We start from the raw sequence: 18,293 nt of genomic DNA, 5'->3' as shown, positions 1-18,293 counted from the left end.
ATTCTCACCTGCACAATTTAGAAAAGCTGGTTTTGGTGGGAAGGACCCATATGGCACAGGCTGTGAAATAGTCATTGAAATGGAAAATATCGTGTTGGGTGGCATGCTCAGCAAAAGGCTGGTCCAGCTGTTTCTTGGCCATAGTTTGTCGGTGGCCATTCACGTGGACAGACAGCTTGTAGGTTGTCATGCCCACATAGAATGCAACACAATGATTGCAACTTAGATTGTAGATCACATGACTGGTTTCACAGGTAACTCTGCCTTTGATGTGATAGATGATGATTGTGACTGGACTGGAGCAGATGGTGGTGGGAGGCTGTATGGGACAGGTTTTGTATCTAGGTCAATTAACAGGGATATGGGCCATGAGGAAAGAGGTTGGGAGCAGTGGGGGTTGTGTAGGGATGGATGAGATTTGTGTAGGTACAGTGGATGGCGGAATACCACTGTGGAAGGGGTGAGGATAGTGGGCAGGACAATTCTGATTTCAGGACACAACGAGAGGTAGTCAAAATCCTGGCAGAGAATGTAATTCAGTTATTCCAGTCTTGGATGGTACTGAGTTAAGTGGGGAATTCTTCTCCATGGCCAGATAGTAAGACTTCGGAAGGTGATGGGTCTCTGGAAAAATAAGACATGGGAGATTTGTTTTTGTACATGGTTGGGAGAATAATTACAGTTTGTAAAGGCCTCAGTGAGACCCTCAGTTTATTTAAAGAGGGACCACTCATCCCTGCAGATGCAACAGCCACAGGTGGCTAGGCTCAATGGAATGGACTTCTTGGTATGGAACTGGTGGCAGCTGTCGAAGTGAAGGCTATTGCTAGAGGTTAGTATGTTTGATATGGACCGAGGTACTGAAGTAGCTTCTTTGAGTTGGAGATCAACATCTAGAAAGGTGGCTTGTTGGGCTGAGTAGGACCAGGTGAAGTGAATGGGGGAGAAGCTGTTGAGGTTCTGGAGGAACGTGTGTAGGTGTCCTCATCGTAGATCCAGATCGCAAAGATGTCATTAGTGAATCTGAACCAAGTGAGGGACTTAGGCTTCTGGGTGTTTAGGATGGGTTCCTCTAGACATCCCATGAATAGGTTGGCATAGCATGATGCCATGCGGGTACCCATAGCCATACCTCAGATTTGTTTGTAGGTAATGCCTTCAAAAGAGAAGTAATTGCGGGTGAGGATATAGTTCGTCATGGCGACTAGGAAGGAGATTGTTGGTTTTGTGGTGTCACCGCCAGACACCACACTTGCTAGGTGGTAGCCTTTAAATCGGCCGTGGTCCATTAGTATACGTCGGACCCGCGTGTCGCCACTGTCAGTGATTGCAGACCGAGCGCCGCCACACGGCAGGTCTAGAGAGACTTACTAGCACTCGCCCCAGTTGTACAGCAGACTTTGCTAGCGATGTTACACTGACAAATACACTCTCATTTGCCGAGATGATAGTTAGCATAGCCTTCAGCTACGTCATTTGCTACGACCTAGCAAGGTGCCATTACCAGTTTATATTGTAATAATGTCTAAACAAGAGCAATGTTCTCCAATTGTGGATTAAAGTTAAGTATTCCAAGAACTACGTTCTTTTCTTTATAGGATAATTACCTTACCTTGTTCCAGACCTCACGCTAATCTGCGTGAGCTTAAAAACGTGCATTTCGGCCTCCTCTAGCAACACGGTGTTGGCTCTTCTGCCAACACTTCATATGGCGACGAGCTAAATCGCATTTGTACTAATTCGTCCTAATTTACTTGTGTAATGGCTTCGCCACAATCTCCAGATGTACTGTCCGAATTTTATCGCTTGCAGAATCAGCAGACGCAGGCCTTTTTGGATGCCCTTGGACAGCTCGTCCAGGGTCAAAGTGCAATGCAAAACGATGCGGCAGCCGCCGCTCCACCGCTACCGCAGCCGCAACATGTGTTGCACCACCTTTTCGTCCTTTTGATGTGGCACTGGAAAGCTGGACGGAGTGGTCACGCTAATTTGGATTCCATCTCGCCGCCTACAGAATTCAAGGTAACGAGCGGCAGCCTTTTTTGTTGGTGTGCGTCGACGTCCAGATGTACCATGTGATAATGAAATTATTTCCGCGACGCGACGAAATTTTGTCTGCATTAGATGCAGTCAGTGTAGTTGCCAAAAGGTATACGTTCTTTCGTACAAAACGTGCGGCCGGTCAAACTAATCGGGAGTGGGATGCAACCTTGCAAGGCCTTAAGAGGGATTGTGCTTTTGAGTGTGAATGTGGACTCCCTTATTCAGATACTATGGTGCGTGATGCAATTGCACAGAACGTTTCTGATGTTCGTATCAGGGAACAGATTTTGAAACTAGTCAATCCCTCCCTTCAACAAGTGATGGACATATTGGATAGGCAAGACACACTTGACTTTGCTCAGAAATCATTTGAAACTTCGCCAGCCGTGTGTCACATTAACTGGCCCGCCGGGCGAGCTGCACGGAACAGTAAACAGCCCTCGTGCCCGTCCACGCAGCTGCCGCCAAGCTCTCCGCTATGTGTGCTGCGCAAGCACGCAAATGCAGTACTAAAATCATGCCCGTGGTGTGCTACTCGACATTCACGTGAGAATTGCCCGTCACGCCAAGCTATTTGCTTTTTCTGTAATAAAAAAGGACATGTTCAGAGTGTTTGCCAGAAAAAGCTCAGATCGGACACACACAACCATTCCAGGCCCTTTGCTTCACGCCGGAATTGGTATCGAACCAAGAATACACAGGCTCGTGAACCTTCGCCCATGGAAATTCATGTCGTTCATTCCACTCCGCCCAGTCCACTCTCTCTAACAGTGACTGTGTTCGTCCCACAAATAGTGTGCATCGACATCGCAGGAAATCCCGTCAAGTCGCCAGTGCTTCTGTACCAGTGTCTGTTCACGTTGCACGAGACAGTCGCTCTTGTCGTCAGCAGGACAATAAACTTTTTGTGGACTTGGACATTCATGGCAACGTGGTCCCATTCCAGCTCGATACTGGAACTGCAGTTTCATTGATCAATAAAGACACGTACAAACAACTGGGCACACCTCCGTTGCGTGCCGCAAATGTTAAGTTAACTAGCTATTCTGGTCAGAATATCCCTGTGTTAGGACAGTGCAGCCTTCTTCCAACATACAAGGGACAAACAAAACTTGTGTCATTTTATGTTCTTCGTTCTTCTTCTGCAGTGAACTTGTTTGGTTTAGATTTATTTCAGTTGTTTAACTTGTCTATAGTAAATCAGGTCCTATCAGTGAACCAGACTGTGCCTTCAGCCAGTGTTTCTCGTCTATGTGAAGAATTTGCAGACATTTTTGCACCGGGCCTTGGTTGTGCTAAGAACTATAAAGCACATTTGGAACTGAAAGTAAACGCGCAACCGAAATTTTTCAGAGCGCGCAATGTTCCCCACGCATTGCGTGATGAGGTCGCAAAAACATTACACGATTTGGAATCACAAGGTGTAATTGAACGTGTGCAGGCTTCTCTCTGGGCATCACCCTTAGTAATTTTGCCAAAACCTTCCAGAAAATTGAGACTTTGTGTGGACTTCAAGGCAACTGTGAATCCACAACTAGTGATTGCAACTTTTCCTTTACCCCGCCCGGAAGATCTTTTTGACAAACTGTGCCTGGGTAAATATTTTTCGAAGTTGGACCTAGCAGATGCATACTTGCAAATACCGGTGGACAAAGAATCCCAGCGCATTTTAGTGGTTAACACGCATCTTGGTTTGTATCGATTCAAAAGACTGCCATTCGGGTGTGCATCCGCCCCTGCATTGTTTCAGCAATATCTGCAAACTGTTTGTGCGTCGGTCCCTACTGCAGCAAACTATCTGGACGATATTGTGATCTCCGGAAAGACAGAAGAAGAACATTTAGCCAATCTCGGAACATTATTTCAGGTCTTGCGACAAAATGGTCTTCGCTTGCGGAAGGACAAATGTGTGTTTTTTGCTCGTGACTTACCCTATCTGGGACATGTAATCAATGCCCAAGGCATACATCCCAGTCCCGAGCACCTCCGTGCCATACAAGACTTGCCTTCGCCGCAGAATTTGAAGCAGCTACAGAGTGTGCTGGGAAAAATAAATTATTATCATCGCTATGTGCGCCACACCTCTTCCATTCAGCTCCGCTTCATCGCTTATGCCGTAAGGGTGTTCCGTTCGTCTGGACGACGGAATGCGAACGCGCCTTTCGCCAGTTGAAATCAGCGTTGCTTTCCACTACTTGCCTTATGCCATTCGATCCCCAGACACCCCTTTTGTTGATGGTAGATGCATCGGATTTCGGGATCGGTGCTGTGCTTGCGCACAAAAATGGATCGCATGATCACCCTATTGCCTTTGCATCCAAATTGCTCTCCTCTGCGCAAAGAAATTATTCACAGATCGAGAAAGAAGCTTTGGCTCTCGTGTTTGGTGTTACAAAGTTTCATGATTTCTTGTATGGTCGTCACTTTACCATCATCACAGACCACAAACCTTTGACATCGCTTTTTCATTGGAACAAGCCTATACCTCCATGTACAGCGCAGAAATTCATTCGCTGGTCTATTTTCCTCTCGCAGTACCGCTACGATATCTTGTATCGGTCCACTGCTAAGCACGGAAACGCCGATGCGTTGTCCCGTTTGCCTGTTGCTGAGGATAGAGCATTCGATTCCTCCGAACTTGCTTGCATGTTAATTGATGCGGAAACCGATGATGTGGTCGAATCGTTTCCGATTGATTTTCGGCGTGTAGCTACGGCCACAGCTGCTGACCCTGTCCTTGCTACCGTTCTGCGTTTTGTTGCTACGCAGTGGCCCTTGTCAAAGTCATGGATCGAGGATCCGTTGGTTCGCCGATTTTTTCCTCACAAGGAGAGACTTTTTGTACGACGTGGTGTTTTGCTGTTGCGTTCTGATAATGATCAGTCCAGGGTCGTGGTCCCACGTTCGTTACAGTCCTCTGTCTTATGGCTTCTCCACCAAGGACATTGGGGTATAGTGCACACGAAACAACTTGCTCGTCAGCACTGTACTTGGTTCGGCATCGATGCCGTGATTACGAATATGTGCTCTTCTTGCATGGCGTGTGCCGACCAACAATCCGCCCCACTGCGGAACGCCCCACTGTGGAAATTCTTTGCATGGCCGAAAGCCACTTCCCCTTGGCAACGCTTACACATAGATTTTGCTGGTCCATTCTGGAATGCTCGATGGTTGGTTGTGGTCGATTCATTCAGTAATTTTCCTTTTGTTGTCAAGATGCCTTCCACGACGTCATCTGCCACCATCCAATCATTATCTGCTATCTTTTGTATTGAAGGTCTTCCACAGACTATTGTTTCCGACAATGGCCCACAATTCATGTCCGCAGAATTTCAGTCATTCTGCAAAGCCAATGGTATTCAACATCTGACATCTGCGCCGTTTTCGCCTCAGTCAGACGGTGCCGCTGAACGATTGGTCCGGACTTTCAAGTCACAGATGTTGAAGTTTAAAGAGTCGCATTCTCGGGAGGATGCGTTATTGCTCTTTTTGTCCTCGTATCACTCTCAGCCCTGAGATGGTCGCTCGCCAGCTGAGTTGCTCCACGGTTGTCCTCATTGAACCTTGATGTCTTTGCTGCATCCTCCGCATCAGGTTCCTGTGCAGTGGCAGACGCCTACTTTTGCCCCAGGCGACGTTGTATACTATCGCAACTATCGAGGTTCACGGCGTTGGCTTGCAGGGCGCATTCTTCGCTGCCTCGGCCGCGCTATGTATTTGGTTTTGGGGGCCTCTGGTGAGTTGCGTCGGCATCTCAATCAGCTGCGCCTCTGTCGTCGCACGGGTTCTGCCGCTCCCCATCTGCTTTCAGCGACGGTACCGTCCGGTCAGCACCCTGGGGACCCATCTACTGGCTCGCCTCATCCCCAGGTGTTACCGACGCTGCCTTCCATTTTGCCCCATGGCGACGCGCCGCAGCCGCCGCGGCCTGTTCTCCCACCGGCGACGCCCGAAGTGGATGCGTCGCTGCAACCGCCGGGCGCCTCCCTGGGTCACGCGCCGCCGATCACTTCCTGTGACCAGCTGTCCTCCAACATGGAACTCTTGCCCGCTCCAGACCAGATGTCGTCTTCGGCCCCTCCTGTCTCTCTACGGGTGCATACACCGCATGTTGGCGTGCACCCTCGACTAGGTTTTCAGGCGTTTCATATCTCCCCTCGGACCGAATGGCAGGGTGCGGGTGGCACAGCCTCGCCTGTTGTTAGGCTCCCCACCTCGTCGCCTATGTCAACATGGGGTCCTCCCCACGGCAGGCGGAAGCCTTATAACACAACCGTTCGCCAATTTGCGGGGGAGGAATGTGGTGTCACTGCCAGACACCACACTTGCTAGGTAGTAGCCTTTAAATCGGCCGCAGTCCATTAGTATACGTCGGACCAGTGTGTCGCCACTGTCAGTGATTGCAGACTGAGCGCCGCCACACAGCAGGTCTAGAGAGACTTACTAGCACTCACCCCAGTTGTACAGCAGACTTTGCTAGCGATGCTACACTGACAAATACGCTCTCATTTGCCGAGACGATAGTTAGCATAGCCTTCAGCTACGTCATTTGCTACGACCTAGCAAGGCGCCATTACCAGTTTATATTGTAATAATGTCTAAACAAGAGCGATGTTCTCCAATTGTGGATTAAAGTTAAGTATTCCAAGAACTACGTTCTTTTCTTTATGGGATAATTACTTTACCTTGTTCCAGACCTCACGCTAATCTGCGTGAGCTTAAAAGCGTACATTTCGGCCTCCTCTAGCAACACGGTGTTGGCTCTTCTGCCAACACTTCAGGTTTGGAAGGCCATCACCTAAAAACTGATCCCGTCCTTATAATCCTACCTGTGGACAATAGCTCCACTACTGTTGTTTTGAACTGCAAGGATTACCTGATAGAAGGACTCCACCATCTGTCAGATATATCCATGTACAAACCTTGCCAAAGTGACCCCATTCGAGAAATCCAACAGGATCTCCAGTCTCTCCTTAAGCCCAGAACCTCTCCCTGGAGTCCATCTCATCACCCCCACCACTCTCTGCATTCCTACCTTCTACATGCTTCCTAAAACCCATAAACTCAACCATCTAGGATGCTCCATTGTGACCAGTTACTGTGCCTCTACTATGAGAATCTCTGCTTTTGTAGACCAACACCTTCAGCCTATTACCTGGAACCTACCCTCCTATAAAAGATACCAACCATTTCCTCCACTGACTCTCCACAGTTCCTGTTAATTTACGTCACAGTGCCCTGCTTGTCACTACTGATGCCACCTCTCTTTACACTAACATCCCTAATGCCCATGGCCTTACTGCTGTTGAAAACTGCCATTCCCAATGCCCGACAGATTCTGAACCAACAACCTCCTTCCTAGTCACCATGACCACCTATATCCTCACCCACAATTACTTCTTCTTTGAAGGCATTACATATAAACAAATCCGGAGTTCAGTTATGGGCGCCCGCATGGTACCATCCTATGCCAACCTATTCGTAGTCCATCTAGAGCAATACTTCCTAAACACCCAGAATCCTCATCTGGTTCAGATTCACTGATGACATCTTTGCGATCTGGAATGAGGATGAAAACACTCTATCCACATTCCTCCAGAACCTCAACAGCGTCTCCTCCATTCGCTTTGCCTGGTCCTACTCAACCCAACAAGCTACCTTTCTAGATGTTGACCTCCACATCAAAGATAGCTACATCAGTAACCCCTGTCCATATCAAATCTACTAACCACCAGCAACACCTCCGCTTTGACAACTGTCACCCATTTCTTATTAAGAATTCCCTTCCATAGAGCCTATCCATGACCGTCACATCTGCAGTGATGAGTGGTTCCTCTTGAAATATACTGAAGGTCTCACTGAGGCCTTTACAAACTGTAATTATCCTCCCAACCTTGTATAAAAAAATCTACCATGCCTTATCTTTCCAGTCATCCACCACATCCCAAAGCCTCACTGTCCATCCACAGAGAAGCATTCCCCTCATAACTCAGTACCACCCTAGACTGGAGCAACTGAATTACATTTTTACTGTGTCCAGACTAAGCACCTGCAACTCTCGCTTCCTGTGAAGCACGCCGGTACAGTGGGCCCCAGACCGAGTAGGGGTCAGCCTGGCCAGTCGTCCCGGAAACAGACACTTCCCAGAGACCACCAGGAGGTGTCCATGGTGCCGCAAGAGGTCGCCACAGCCGCAGACGTCTTTCCTTCCCCTCGACACATGACTGCAAATAGAGCCAGCCATATCCATGTGCCAAGCAGTATTTAGGCTGGCGCAGGAGCCTGGACAGGCAGTTCACGCCGAGCGAGCCCACTAGTGTCATCGTAGCCACCGCGTCATCGTCCACCGCCGCCAGCGTACCGGAGCCATCCTCGCAGGGCCTCTACTCGTCCTCGGACTCAGGTGATGGCAACGTGGACTCCGCGCCGCTCTTCACGAGACGCCCGGGGCTTGGTTTGGTGAAGTTGTATGGTTACTACAGACAGTTCATGTTTGGAAGAATCTCTGATTTAGTTATTGGTAGGCTTGGAGGATCAGTCCTACCTCACGAATATTGTTTTGTAAATTTTGAAGAAAGACTTTAGTTTAAATAAAAACGCTATAACTCACACTCTGAGATTTTCCTATCTGCAGACGGCAGATATATTACATTCCCTGCCAGGGTTTTGGCTGCCTTTTGTCGTGCCCTGAAATGAGAAATGTCCTGTTATTCTTCAATTTCTCCAGGTGTATTTCATGACGAAATAAATCTTGGATGAGCAGCCTACTGTGAGTGTACAAAGGACACAATATTTCGGCAATCAACCTTGTTGTCATCATCAGGTGTGCTGATGTACTGCCAAGGGACGGCAGGTATGAGGTATATATCAGATTCCCCCTTCCCCTCCCTTGGGCGCTCCCTCTGCGATCCGTGCCACAGGCGCTCTCTCGGCTGTTGACATGGGGACGTGCCCACACCACATCCATAACTCTTCAGATTTCCTGGGATGCATCAACCACCTCATGATTAAGGAATCTGACATACTTGTGAGCTTTGACATGGTTTCCCTGTTTACTAGGGTTCCATTACCAGAATCTCTGGAACTCATCGGCTGGAAATTTGATGAGAAAACCACTGATCTCTTCAGACATGTTCTAACATCAACATATTTTCTATTTGATGGTGACTACTACAAGCAGACCGAAGGTGTTGCTATGGGAAGTCCTCTCTCTCCCATCGTCACTAACATGTACATGGAACATTTCGAGGAAGAAGTCTTGGAGTCAGTGCATCTAAAACCTACCTGTTTCTTCAGATACGTGGACAACACATTTGTTATTTGGCCACATGGAATTGACAAGCTGATGGAATTTCTCACACATCTCAACTCAAGGCACTCTCAACAAGAGAATATCAAGTTCACCATGGAGGTAGAATCAGATGGGATGCTCCCCTTCTTGGATGTTCTTGTCAAAAGACGAAATGATAGCAGGTGGGGCATAGCGTGTATAGAAAGAAAACTCACACCAACTTATATCTACACACGGATAGCTGCCACCACCCTGTTCAGAAAATGGCATGCTAAAAACTCTTGTACACAGAGCTCATGCTGCCTCTGATGAGGACAGTCTCCAACAAGAATTGGCCCATCAGAAGTCCCAGTTTCTGAGGAATGGTTATAAGGAAAGGCAAATCTGGGATGCTCTATGTCTGACACTCATAACACAATCGGCAGAAACTAATGAAGAACCAGTGGAAAACACGGCCATGGCATTCATTCCGTTTTGTGGGGCCTTATCAGGAAAAGTTGGACGCATTTTACACAAATATCAAGTAAAAACCATCTTCTGCCCTCCAACTAAAACCAGAGCAACTCTTGGAAGTGTTAAGGATGACCTTGGTTTACGTAAATCAGGGGTTTACAAAACACCAAGCCAATGCAGTAGGGAATACATAGGTCAGACAATTTGCACCATTGAAGACCAATGCTCTGAACACCAACGGAGATTACATCAGCCTAATAAGTCTGCAATTGCCGATCATTGCCTGTCAGAACTTTATGGCGTGGATTATGACAAGACCAAGGTCCTAACACAAACGTCAACATATTGGGACTGTATCATCAAAGAAGCTATAGTGATCAGAATAAGAAAACCTGAACTGAATTGTGACAGCAGCTATTCCCTTAACCAAGCTTGGGAACCAGCCATTATCTGGATTAAGGAGAAGATAGAAATATCCCATAATGTACTGACATTGAGGGCAGGGGGAGGAACCTCTGAAACACCGCTGGCAAACCTCCCTGGGCGCAGACCTGCGAGGGAACTACCAGATGCTGGGCCACAAGCTGGGCATTGAACCCCGGCACGGACAGCCGAGAGAGTTCCCAGGTGTGGACGGTGGAGGGAGTGCCCAAGGGAGAGGGAGTCTGATATATACCTCGTGCCTGCTGTCTCTTGGCAGTACATCAGCACACCTGATGGTGGCAACAAGGTGAATTGCCAAAATATTGTGTCCTTTGTACACTCACACCAGGCTGTTCACTCGAAATTTATTTTGTCGAGAAATGTCCTGCCCACTGTCCTTCCCATCCCTTCCACAGTGGTATGCCACTATCCACTGAACCTACACAATATACTCATCCATCCCTACACTACCCCTGATTCCAACCGATTACCTTGTGGCTCATATCGCTGTAATAGGCCTACATGCAAGACCTATGCCATACATCCTACCACCACCTACTCCAGTCCAGTCACAAACATCACCTATCTCAGCAAGGGCAGGGCAACCTGTGAAACCAGTCATGTGATCTACAAGCTAAGCTGCAACCATTGTGACACATTCTATGTGAGCATGACAACCAACAAGCTGTCTGTCCGCATGAATGGCCACCCGCAAACTGCAGTCAAGAGACAACTGGAGCACCTGGAGAACCCTGTTGCTGAGCACGTTGCCCAACATGACATTCTTCATTTCAGCCTGTGCCATATGGATCCTTCCCATCAACACCAACTTTTCCGAACTGTGCAGGTGAGAACTCTCCCCACAATATATCCTGTGTTCCCATAACCCTCCTGGCCACAACCTTCTTTAGTCATTGCCCTTACTCACGTTGCACCTTCCCTGTTCCCACTTCATTACTACACAGCCCTCTATACCACCAACATAATCAGTGTCCTTACTTCTTTCCTTTTCTGCTACCCACCCCCCCATTTCCCCCCTGCCTCCAGCTAACCTCCCGATTGCAACTAGTTGCCGTACCCTGCCTCCACCTTGTCCCTGCATTCTCGCCAGCAGCACTTCACTGTCCCCCACACCTACCCTGCTATTCCTTCCCCTCCTTGTCCCAGCTTTCTTCTTACCCCCACCCAGTTGCCTCTCCCATCGTGCACTACTGCTGCTGCTTGTAGTCTGGCTTCAGCTGCCGGAAACTATGGTCATGTGTGTGAGTTGAATATGTGTGTTTGTGTCTGTCAGTCATCTATTTTTGACAAAGGCCTTGGTGGCCAAAAGCTTATTTTGTGGCAGTCTTGTTGTTGTGCCTGTCTGCTTGTCAGCATCTCCGCTATGTGGTGAGTAGCAACTATCCTTTTTGTAATATTGTTACATTCCATCCTCGATTTTCCATTGCTTGAAATTGTGCATGTGAAGGAACTGAAAACTATGTGCTGCAGTGTAGTGCGTATTCTTTAACAAATGTTGGTCCAACCGTTTAATAAAAGGAACTAGGCTTAAGATTATAGAAGATGAGACAACCAGATCAGGTAAGCTGCACCTCTCATCCTGCAGTCTGAGTGACTTGCCGTTCCTCTGTAACCTAAGGAAAGTTGGCATTATTTATTGTAGTTTTGTATGTATCTGTTAACAAGTTAACCCCGAGAAGATAAGTGCTGCCCAGTCATTCTGTCTCACAATTTTATAAAATCAGTATCTAATATGTTATCCAAAGATTCCTACTGGGCCTTTTCTTTTTCAGTATTCCATTCCCAGAACTACCAGGTTGTATTCTATTGTATTGTTTTCCTCATTTGTGTCTGTCATAGCCTAACGTTCCCTTTGAAACTCTAAATAACCTCTGGTTCTTTCAATTTGTACAGGTCTCATCTCCTTAATTTCATACATTTCTGCAATTTCTTCAGATTTAATGTGTAGCTTGTAATCTGTAAGTCATGGTCAGGGCCCACATATTCTTCTGGAAATGTCTAGCCATTTCAACCAAACAATGAAAAATCCAGGATGGAATGTGACAATATAATGAAAAGGAAAGTTTGCATTCGCCATATTGCAGAGATCTGAGTCACAGATGGGCACAACAAAAAGACTGTCACAAATAAAGCTTTTGTTCCATAAGGTCTTCGTCCAAAATGGACAACACACACACACACACATACACACACATATGATTGCTGTCTCAGGCAACTGTAACCACTGTGGCAACAGTAGCCTGAGACTGCAGTCACGTGTGTGTGTGTGTGTGTGTGTGTGTGTGTGTGTGTGTGTGTGTGTGTGTGTGTGTGTGATATATTTTTCACAAAGGCCTTGTGGGCTGAAAGCTTTATTGACAGTTTTCTTGTTGTGCCTGTTTGTGACTCAGCATTTCTGCTGCATGGTCTTGCCATTAAAAATTGGATTACATGAGTGTAGCAGGTAAAAATAAGTTGATTATTGTAAGAGTAAGAGCAGTGGTATGTTTGAGAGTCGTTGCTTCTCTAATGTAAGTAATTCCCATAAATATCAGTGTGAGCAGAATAGACTACTCATAATTTATTGTTAGCAGTCTTGCAGAAAAATCTTGCATTGGTTGCTTCTCTGAGTTAATGTGTAACTTATGTCAATCCAAACCCTGGAAAACCCATTCTCAGGATTATATTTATGAGACATAATGTCTCAATGCATGATTGATACTGCATAAAATATGTTATCATCAGTAAGAAGACATTGAAGGAGAAAATTTCACCTAACAAGTCTCATTAATATGTATGTTCTGTAATCTGACATTAAAAGTGCTTATATTTGTGTTTGTGTTGTTGGGATATTTTGCACCCATTGGTCTTATTTGGTGACAATTTTGCACTAAATAGTTATATTTGACTGTTACAGTGAACCACTGTGGGGGATAGAGGCACGCAATGCGGCTATTGCCAACAGCTACTTTACTTGTGCAATCAACCGTGTTGGCACTGAATACTTTCCAAACAAGTTTACCTCTGGTGATGGTCGGGAAGCACACCAGGACTTTGGCCACTTCTATGGTTCAAGTTATGTGGCAGCGCCAGATGGTAGCCGTACACCAGTAAGTAGAACAAGTAAACTAAAAATGCAGTTGTATATTATTTTAATTTCTAATCACTTGTGCAAAGACAATAATAACAATTAGTTGACATTTGATTCCTTCTTATGGTATGTTAATGATATTTGTTTTTGTAATAGTTATAATCCCCCTTTCCAACCTGTCATTTCTTCGTTACCGTATTGTAAAAAGTTTCACTGTCTATGTATCTATCTATCTATCTATCTATCTATCTATCTATCTACCTATCTATCTACCTATCTTGGGATTTCTAGTGCTAGTCATCTTTTGGGAGCCACTCTAAAAGTGCCAACAAGTTGAGAAGGTTTCATTGGAGTGAGAAATTTGAGTAGTTTTGCCAAATCAGCATGGAAAATGAGCCTTCAGCCACATTGAAGTGACTCAATGTACTGTGCTCATATAACACAAAACACAAAGTAGGCACCCAGATGCAAAAGTACTGTGTTCAGGCTTTCACCACTGCAGGAAGAATTCAGCATAGCAGCATTGTACCACTCTTCTGCTTTCAGGGAATTCGTACATGAGGTACATCTTGGCCATGTCTTGATCAGTAAACCTATCCATACTGCTGTATGTCACTGTTTACATACAACTAATACTGCCGAAAAACAGATCTGGGACAGAACTAAGTAGGACTAAATGCAAGCTTGAGGGTGAACAGTGAAATGGACATTACTGTTGTCAACAGCAAGTACCGTGAGTGACTAGACCAAGTTTCTTTCCAAACAAGACAGACAGCAAATACCACTGACATTAACACTGTTGTGCAGATATTTTCAGTTCAACTGAGATAAAAAGATAAATGATGATAAAAAATATCAAATGATATACAATTAGTCTGTAATTAGTCATCAGAGACCATACCAAAATACTCAGAAAATATCCCTGAACTACCTCTGACATTCTGCCAGCGGAGTTGGCAGTTCATGTTGCAGTACATGCACGAACAGCCACCACCAAACAGTGGCCAACCACAAACTTACACTGCTGCTACAAGCGCATTTCGTGACTCTAGATATACTACACTACTGTATCATCCTGCACAGCTGAACAAACAGTATGTTTGTCCCCTCTAGTACTAGTTATGTGGGACTTGAGGTCCAGCATGGCATCAAGTATCGCCATCCTGAACCTATCGATTCCATATTTGTGTGACAGTCATGGGATCTTGTCCAGAGTGATCAGTGATATCACAGAATGGTGAACAGCAGTCTCAGTAGGCCACAACTGTGCCACTGTCAAAATCAGACAGTGCTGGTAGACATTTCTCCTTTTTACATGAGGCGCGCCATGATCTTCTCACAAAACGTAGCAATTGTACATGATTTCTGCATATTATCTCCTTAAATACAGAATGCAGGAGGTGTGACTCCTACTCACTTCATGTGATTCTGCAGAAATGCTAATCATTTGGTTATCCAATCATGTAGTACACTTCATGCCAGTCTGACATTTGTTGTGCACTGCCTTCATTATGTTGCACTTTTAATTGCCAGTGGTGTAACTGTGAAATTTCTTTACAAGTGCATACAGTTAATATGGAAATAGTATCTTGTTTTCTATATTGAATCATTTCAATTGCCTGTGGTTAATGAGAAAAATAATTCAAGAATGAAAAGAAAGACAATATTAATTTCATTTATTTTATCTCATTATTACAGAATAATAGAAAAATAAGCCAGTTTGTGGAATTTTCTTGCACCCTTAGATAGAACAGTGCAGATGAACTAATAAGTCTATAAAAAACTGCGAGGAACAGTGCTGCACATTCATCGAGCAGCAGTGTAAGTTTGTGGTTGGCCACTGTTTGGTGGTGGCTGTCCGTGCATGTAGAAGTCTATTTTGTTGTCATATCGACAGAAAACACTGTGGCTTAGGTATATGACAAGGCTGCTTTCAGCTGTGGTGCTTCCTTTGTATGGATAAGAAGTGGCAGTGACTACACTCCAGTACCAAGTGATGGATATACACTCTTAAAACAAAAAAGTGACCCACCATATAAGAATTATCTGATTGGGACAGACGGAAGATTTTATGTACTTGTACAGACAAACAAATGATTGCGATTTCAGAAAAATTGGATGATTTATTCAAGAGAAAGAGCTTCGCAAATTGGTCAAGTCAATAACACATTGGTCCACTTGCGGCCTGTATGCAAGCAATTATTTGGCTTGGCATTGATTGTTAGTCTTTGTAGGATACCTTCCTGAGAAATATTGTGCCAAATTATGTCCAACTGATGCATTAGGTCATCAAAATCCTGAGATGGTTGGAGGACCCTGCCCATATTGCTCCAAGCATTCTCAGTTGGCAAGATCCCTTTGGTTGTCATCCACAGCATCCTCAGAGCAGAGCAGTATGTCGACACTATTTTAGACCCCATTTTGTTGTCCTTCATGTCGAGCCATCCTGGCCTTACATTTCAGCAAGATAATCCCCACCAACATGTGGCAAAAGTTTCTACTCCTTGTCTTCATGCTTGCCAAACGCTATCTTGGCCAGAAAATTCAGCATATCTCTTCCCAATTGAGAATGTTTGGAGTAATCAGCTTGAGATTTTGATGATATAACACACTGACTGGACAGAATTTGGCATGTCCTTCAGAAGGATATCCAACTACTCTATCAATCAATGCCAAGCTGAATAACTGCTTGCAAAGGAACAGATGTGGACCAATGTGTTACTGACTTGCTGAATTTGTGAAGTCTTACTCTTGAACAAATCATCCATTTTTTCTGAAACTGTAATCATTTATTTGTCAGCATGTGTACATCACATCTACTGATTTCCATGCCATTCACATAATTATTTCATGGTGCACCTTTCCTTTTTTTTTGTTTCAGAGTGTATGTATGAACCTAGGATTACTCACAGAGATCTTACTCAAGACGTTCAAGACTGGTGTGGATTAGGATGTTATGTAGATTGTGTGGGTGTTAATACTGCTTTAGAAGATAAGGGTAGAATTTGGAGTAGGGTGTCCATCAACTAGAGTGTGATGAGAGGTAGCTGAAGCCCTGGCAAATTATGTGGCTTGAGTGATATTGCATGAGAATGGAAGTAAGTTAAGCAATTGATTTAAAGTAGGCATTCATTCATGTCATGAAAAGAAACATGGAAATAAGTCTGTTTCTGGACAAGCTGTGCAAGAGACTGTCTGTTTTTAAAGGTTCTGGAAAAGTAATCAGCATACTTGGGTAAGTCCTTCCCACTGCAGATGTGACATCCTTAGATGTCAAGTTTGTAATGTGAAATGGATAACAGCTGATGAAATGGAGTAGCAATGGGTGGCCCTGATATGAAAAGAGGTTTTTATTAAGCCATCAGAGAGACAGAAATCAACATCCAAGAAAGTAGCTCAATGAGTGGATGAGAACCATGTAATAGAGATGTGGGACTAGATATTGAGAGTCCAGAGAAGAGAACAGAGGTTGTTCTTCCAATGTCTCCATATCATCTACATCTACATCTACATCTACATCTACATCTACATCTGACGGTGTGTGGCGGAGGGTACCCTTGAGTACCTCTATCGGTTCTCCCTTCTATTCCAGTCTCGTATTGTTCGTGGAAAGAAGGATTGTCAGTATGCTTTTGTGTGGGCTCTAATCTCTCTGATTTTATACTCATGGTCTCTTCGCAGGATATACGGAGGAGGGAGCAATATACTGCTTGACTCCTCGGTGAAGGTATGTTCTCGAAACTTCAACAAAAGCCTGTACAGAGCTACTGAGCGTCTCTCCTGCAGAGTCTTCCATTGGAGTTTATCTATCATCTCCGTAACGCTTTTTCGATTACTAAATGATCCTGTAACGAAGCACACTGCTCTCCGTTGGATCTTCTCTCTCTCTTCTATCAACCCTATCTGGTACAGATCCCACACCGCTGAGCAGCATTCAAGCAGTAGGCGAACAAGCATACTGTAACCTACTTCCTTTGTTTTCGGATTGCATTTCCTTAGGATTCTTCCAATGAATCTCAGTCTGGCATCTGCTTTACCGACAATCAACTTTATATGCTCATTCCATTTTAAATCACTCCTAATGTGTACTCACAGATAATTTATGGAATTAACTGCTTCCAGTTGCTGACCTGCTATATTGTAGCTAAATGATAAGGGACAATATCATGAATGACTCTGAGTCGGACGTGAGTTTTAAATTGAAGGGATAGAAACAAACAGGCTGGTATAGGAAAGTACCATGAAAATTTGTTTGTATAATAGATCTTCAAGGGAGAGTAATTATGGGACAATGTATGATTGGCCAAAAAGGTTAGGAAAGAGGTGGTAAGTTTGGTGCAAGGAGGACATAGTAGTGTTCGTTCAAAGCAAGGACATTCATGGTAATAAGCATGGAGTTTGATGGTAATGAGACAGGAACTGTGGAAATACATTGGAGGAAGTGGTGTTTTGTATGTATAATTGGAGATAGCAAACAGTTGGTTTGAGATGCTGGAAACACAGCCACTGCAGTTATCTTCAATAGGCTGACCAATGGAGAGACCAGTGTAGTTGAGTTTTTGGAGCTTTGGGAGCAGGTTAAAAGTGGATGTACAGTGGGCTGCCAGTGTGAGAACAGAGATGGATTCAGGTACCAGGATTTGTGAAAGACTGATGCTGTGGGAAACTGTTGGGAGTAATTTTGAACATTTGTCATAGAATCATAGTGGTAAAGTTTGTAAGCAGAAGTGTTGGAAAGTTGTCAGAGACACCTCAGTCATGTAGTGCAGTTCACGATGACATCTCATATGAGGTTATTCTCTCTCTCTCTCTCTCTCTCTCTCTCTCTCTCTCTCTCTCTCTCTCTCTCTCTCTCTCACCCTCTCCCCCTCCCTCCCTCCCTCCCTCCCTCCCTCCCTCTCTCCCTCCCTCCCCCCTCCCCCTCCCTCCCTCCCTCCCTCCCTCCCTCCCTTGCTCCCCCTCACCCTCACCCTCTCTTCCTGCCTCCCCCCA

At 45.3% G+C, this 18,293-nt stretch overlaps 1 protein-coding gene across 2 annotated transcripts in view; it reads left to right on the top strand.

Moving 5' to 3' along the window:
- Positions 1 to 18,293, top strand: part of LOC124711983 (beta-ureidopropionase) — a 154,218-nt gene that overhangs the window by 113,208 nt on the left and 22,717 nt on the right. For both annotated transcript variants that reach the window (XM_047242266.1, XM_047242265.1), the window contains one exon: positions 13,128 to 13,320. In XM_047242266.1, the coding sequence (XP_047098222.1) occupies positions 13,128 to 13,320 (193 nt within the window). The remainder of the gene's footprint in view (positions 1 to 13,127; positions 13,321 to 18,293) is intronic.

This window comes from Schistocerca piceifrons, chromosome 8 (genome assembly GCF_021461385.2).
Source record: "Schistocerca piceifrons isolate TAMUIC-IGC-003096 chromosome 8, iqSchPice1.1, whole genome shotgun sequence".
Classification (NCBI taxonomy): Eukaryota; Metazoa; Arthropoda; class Insecta; order Orthoptera; family Acrididae; genus Schistocerca; species Schistocerca piceifrons.
The sequence above is the reverse complement of the archived record's forward strand: the minus strand, read 5'-3'. Positions and strand labels throughout refer to the sequence as shown.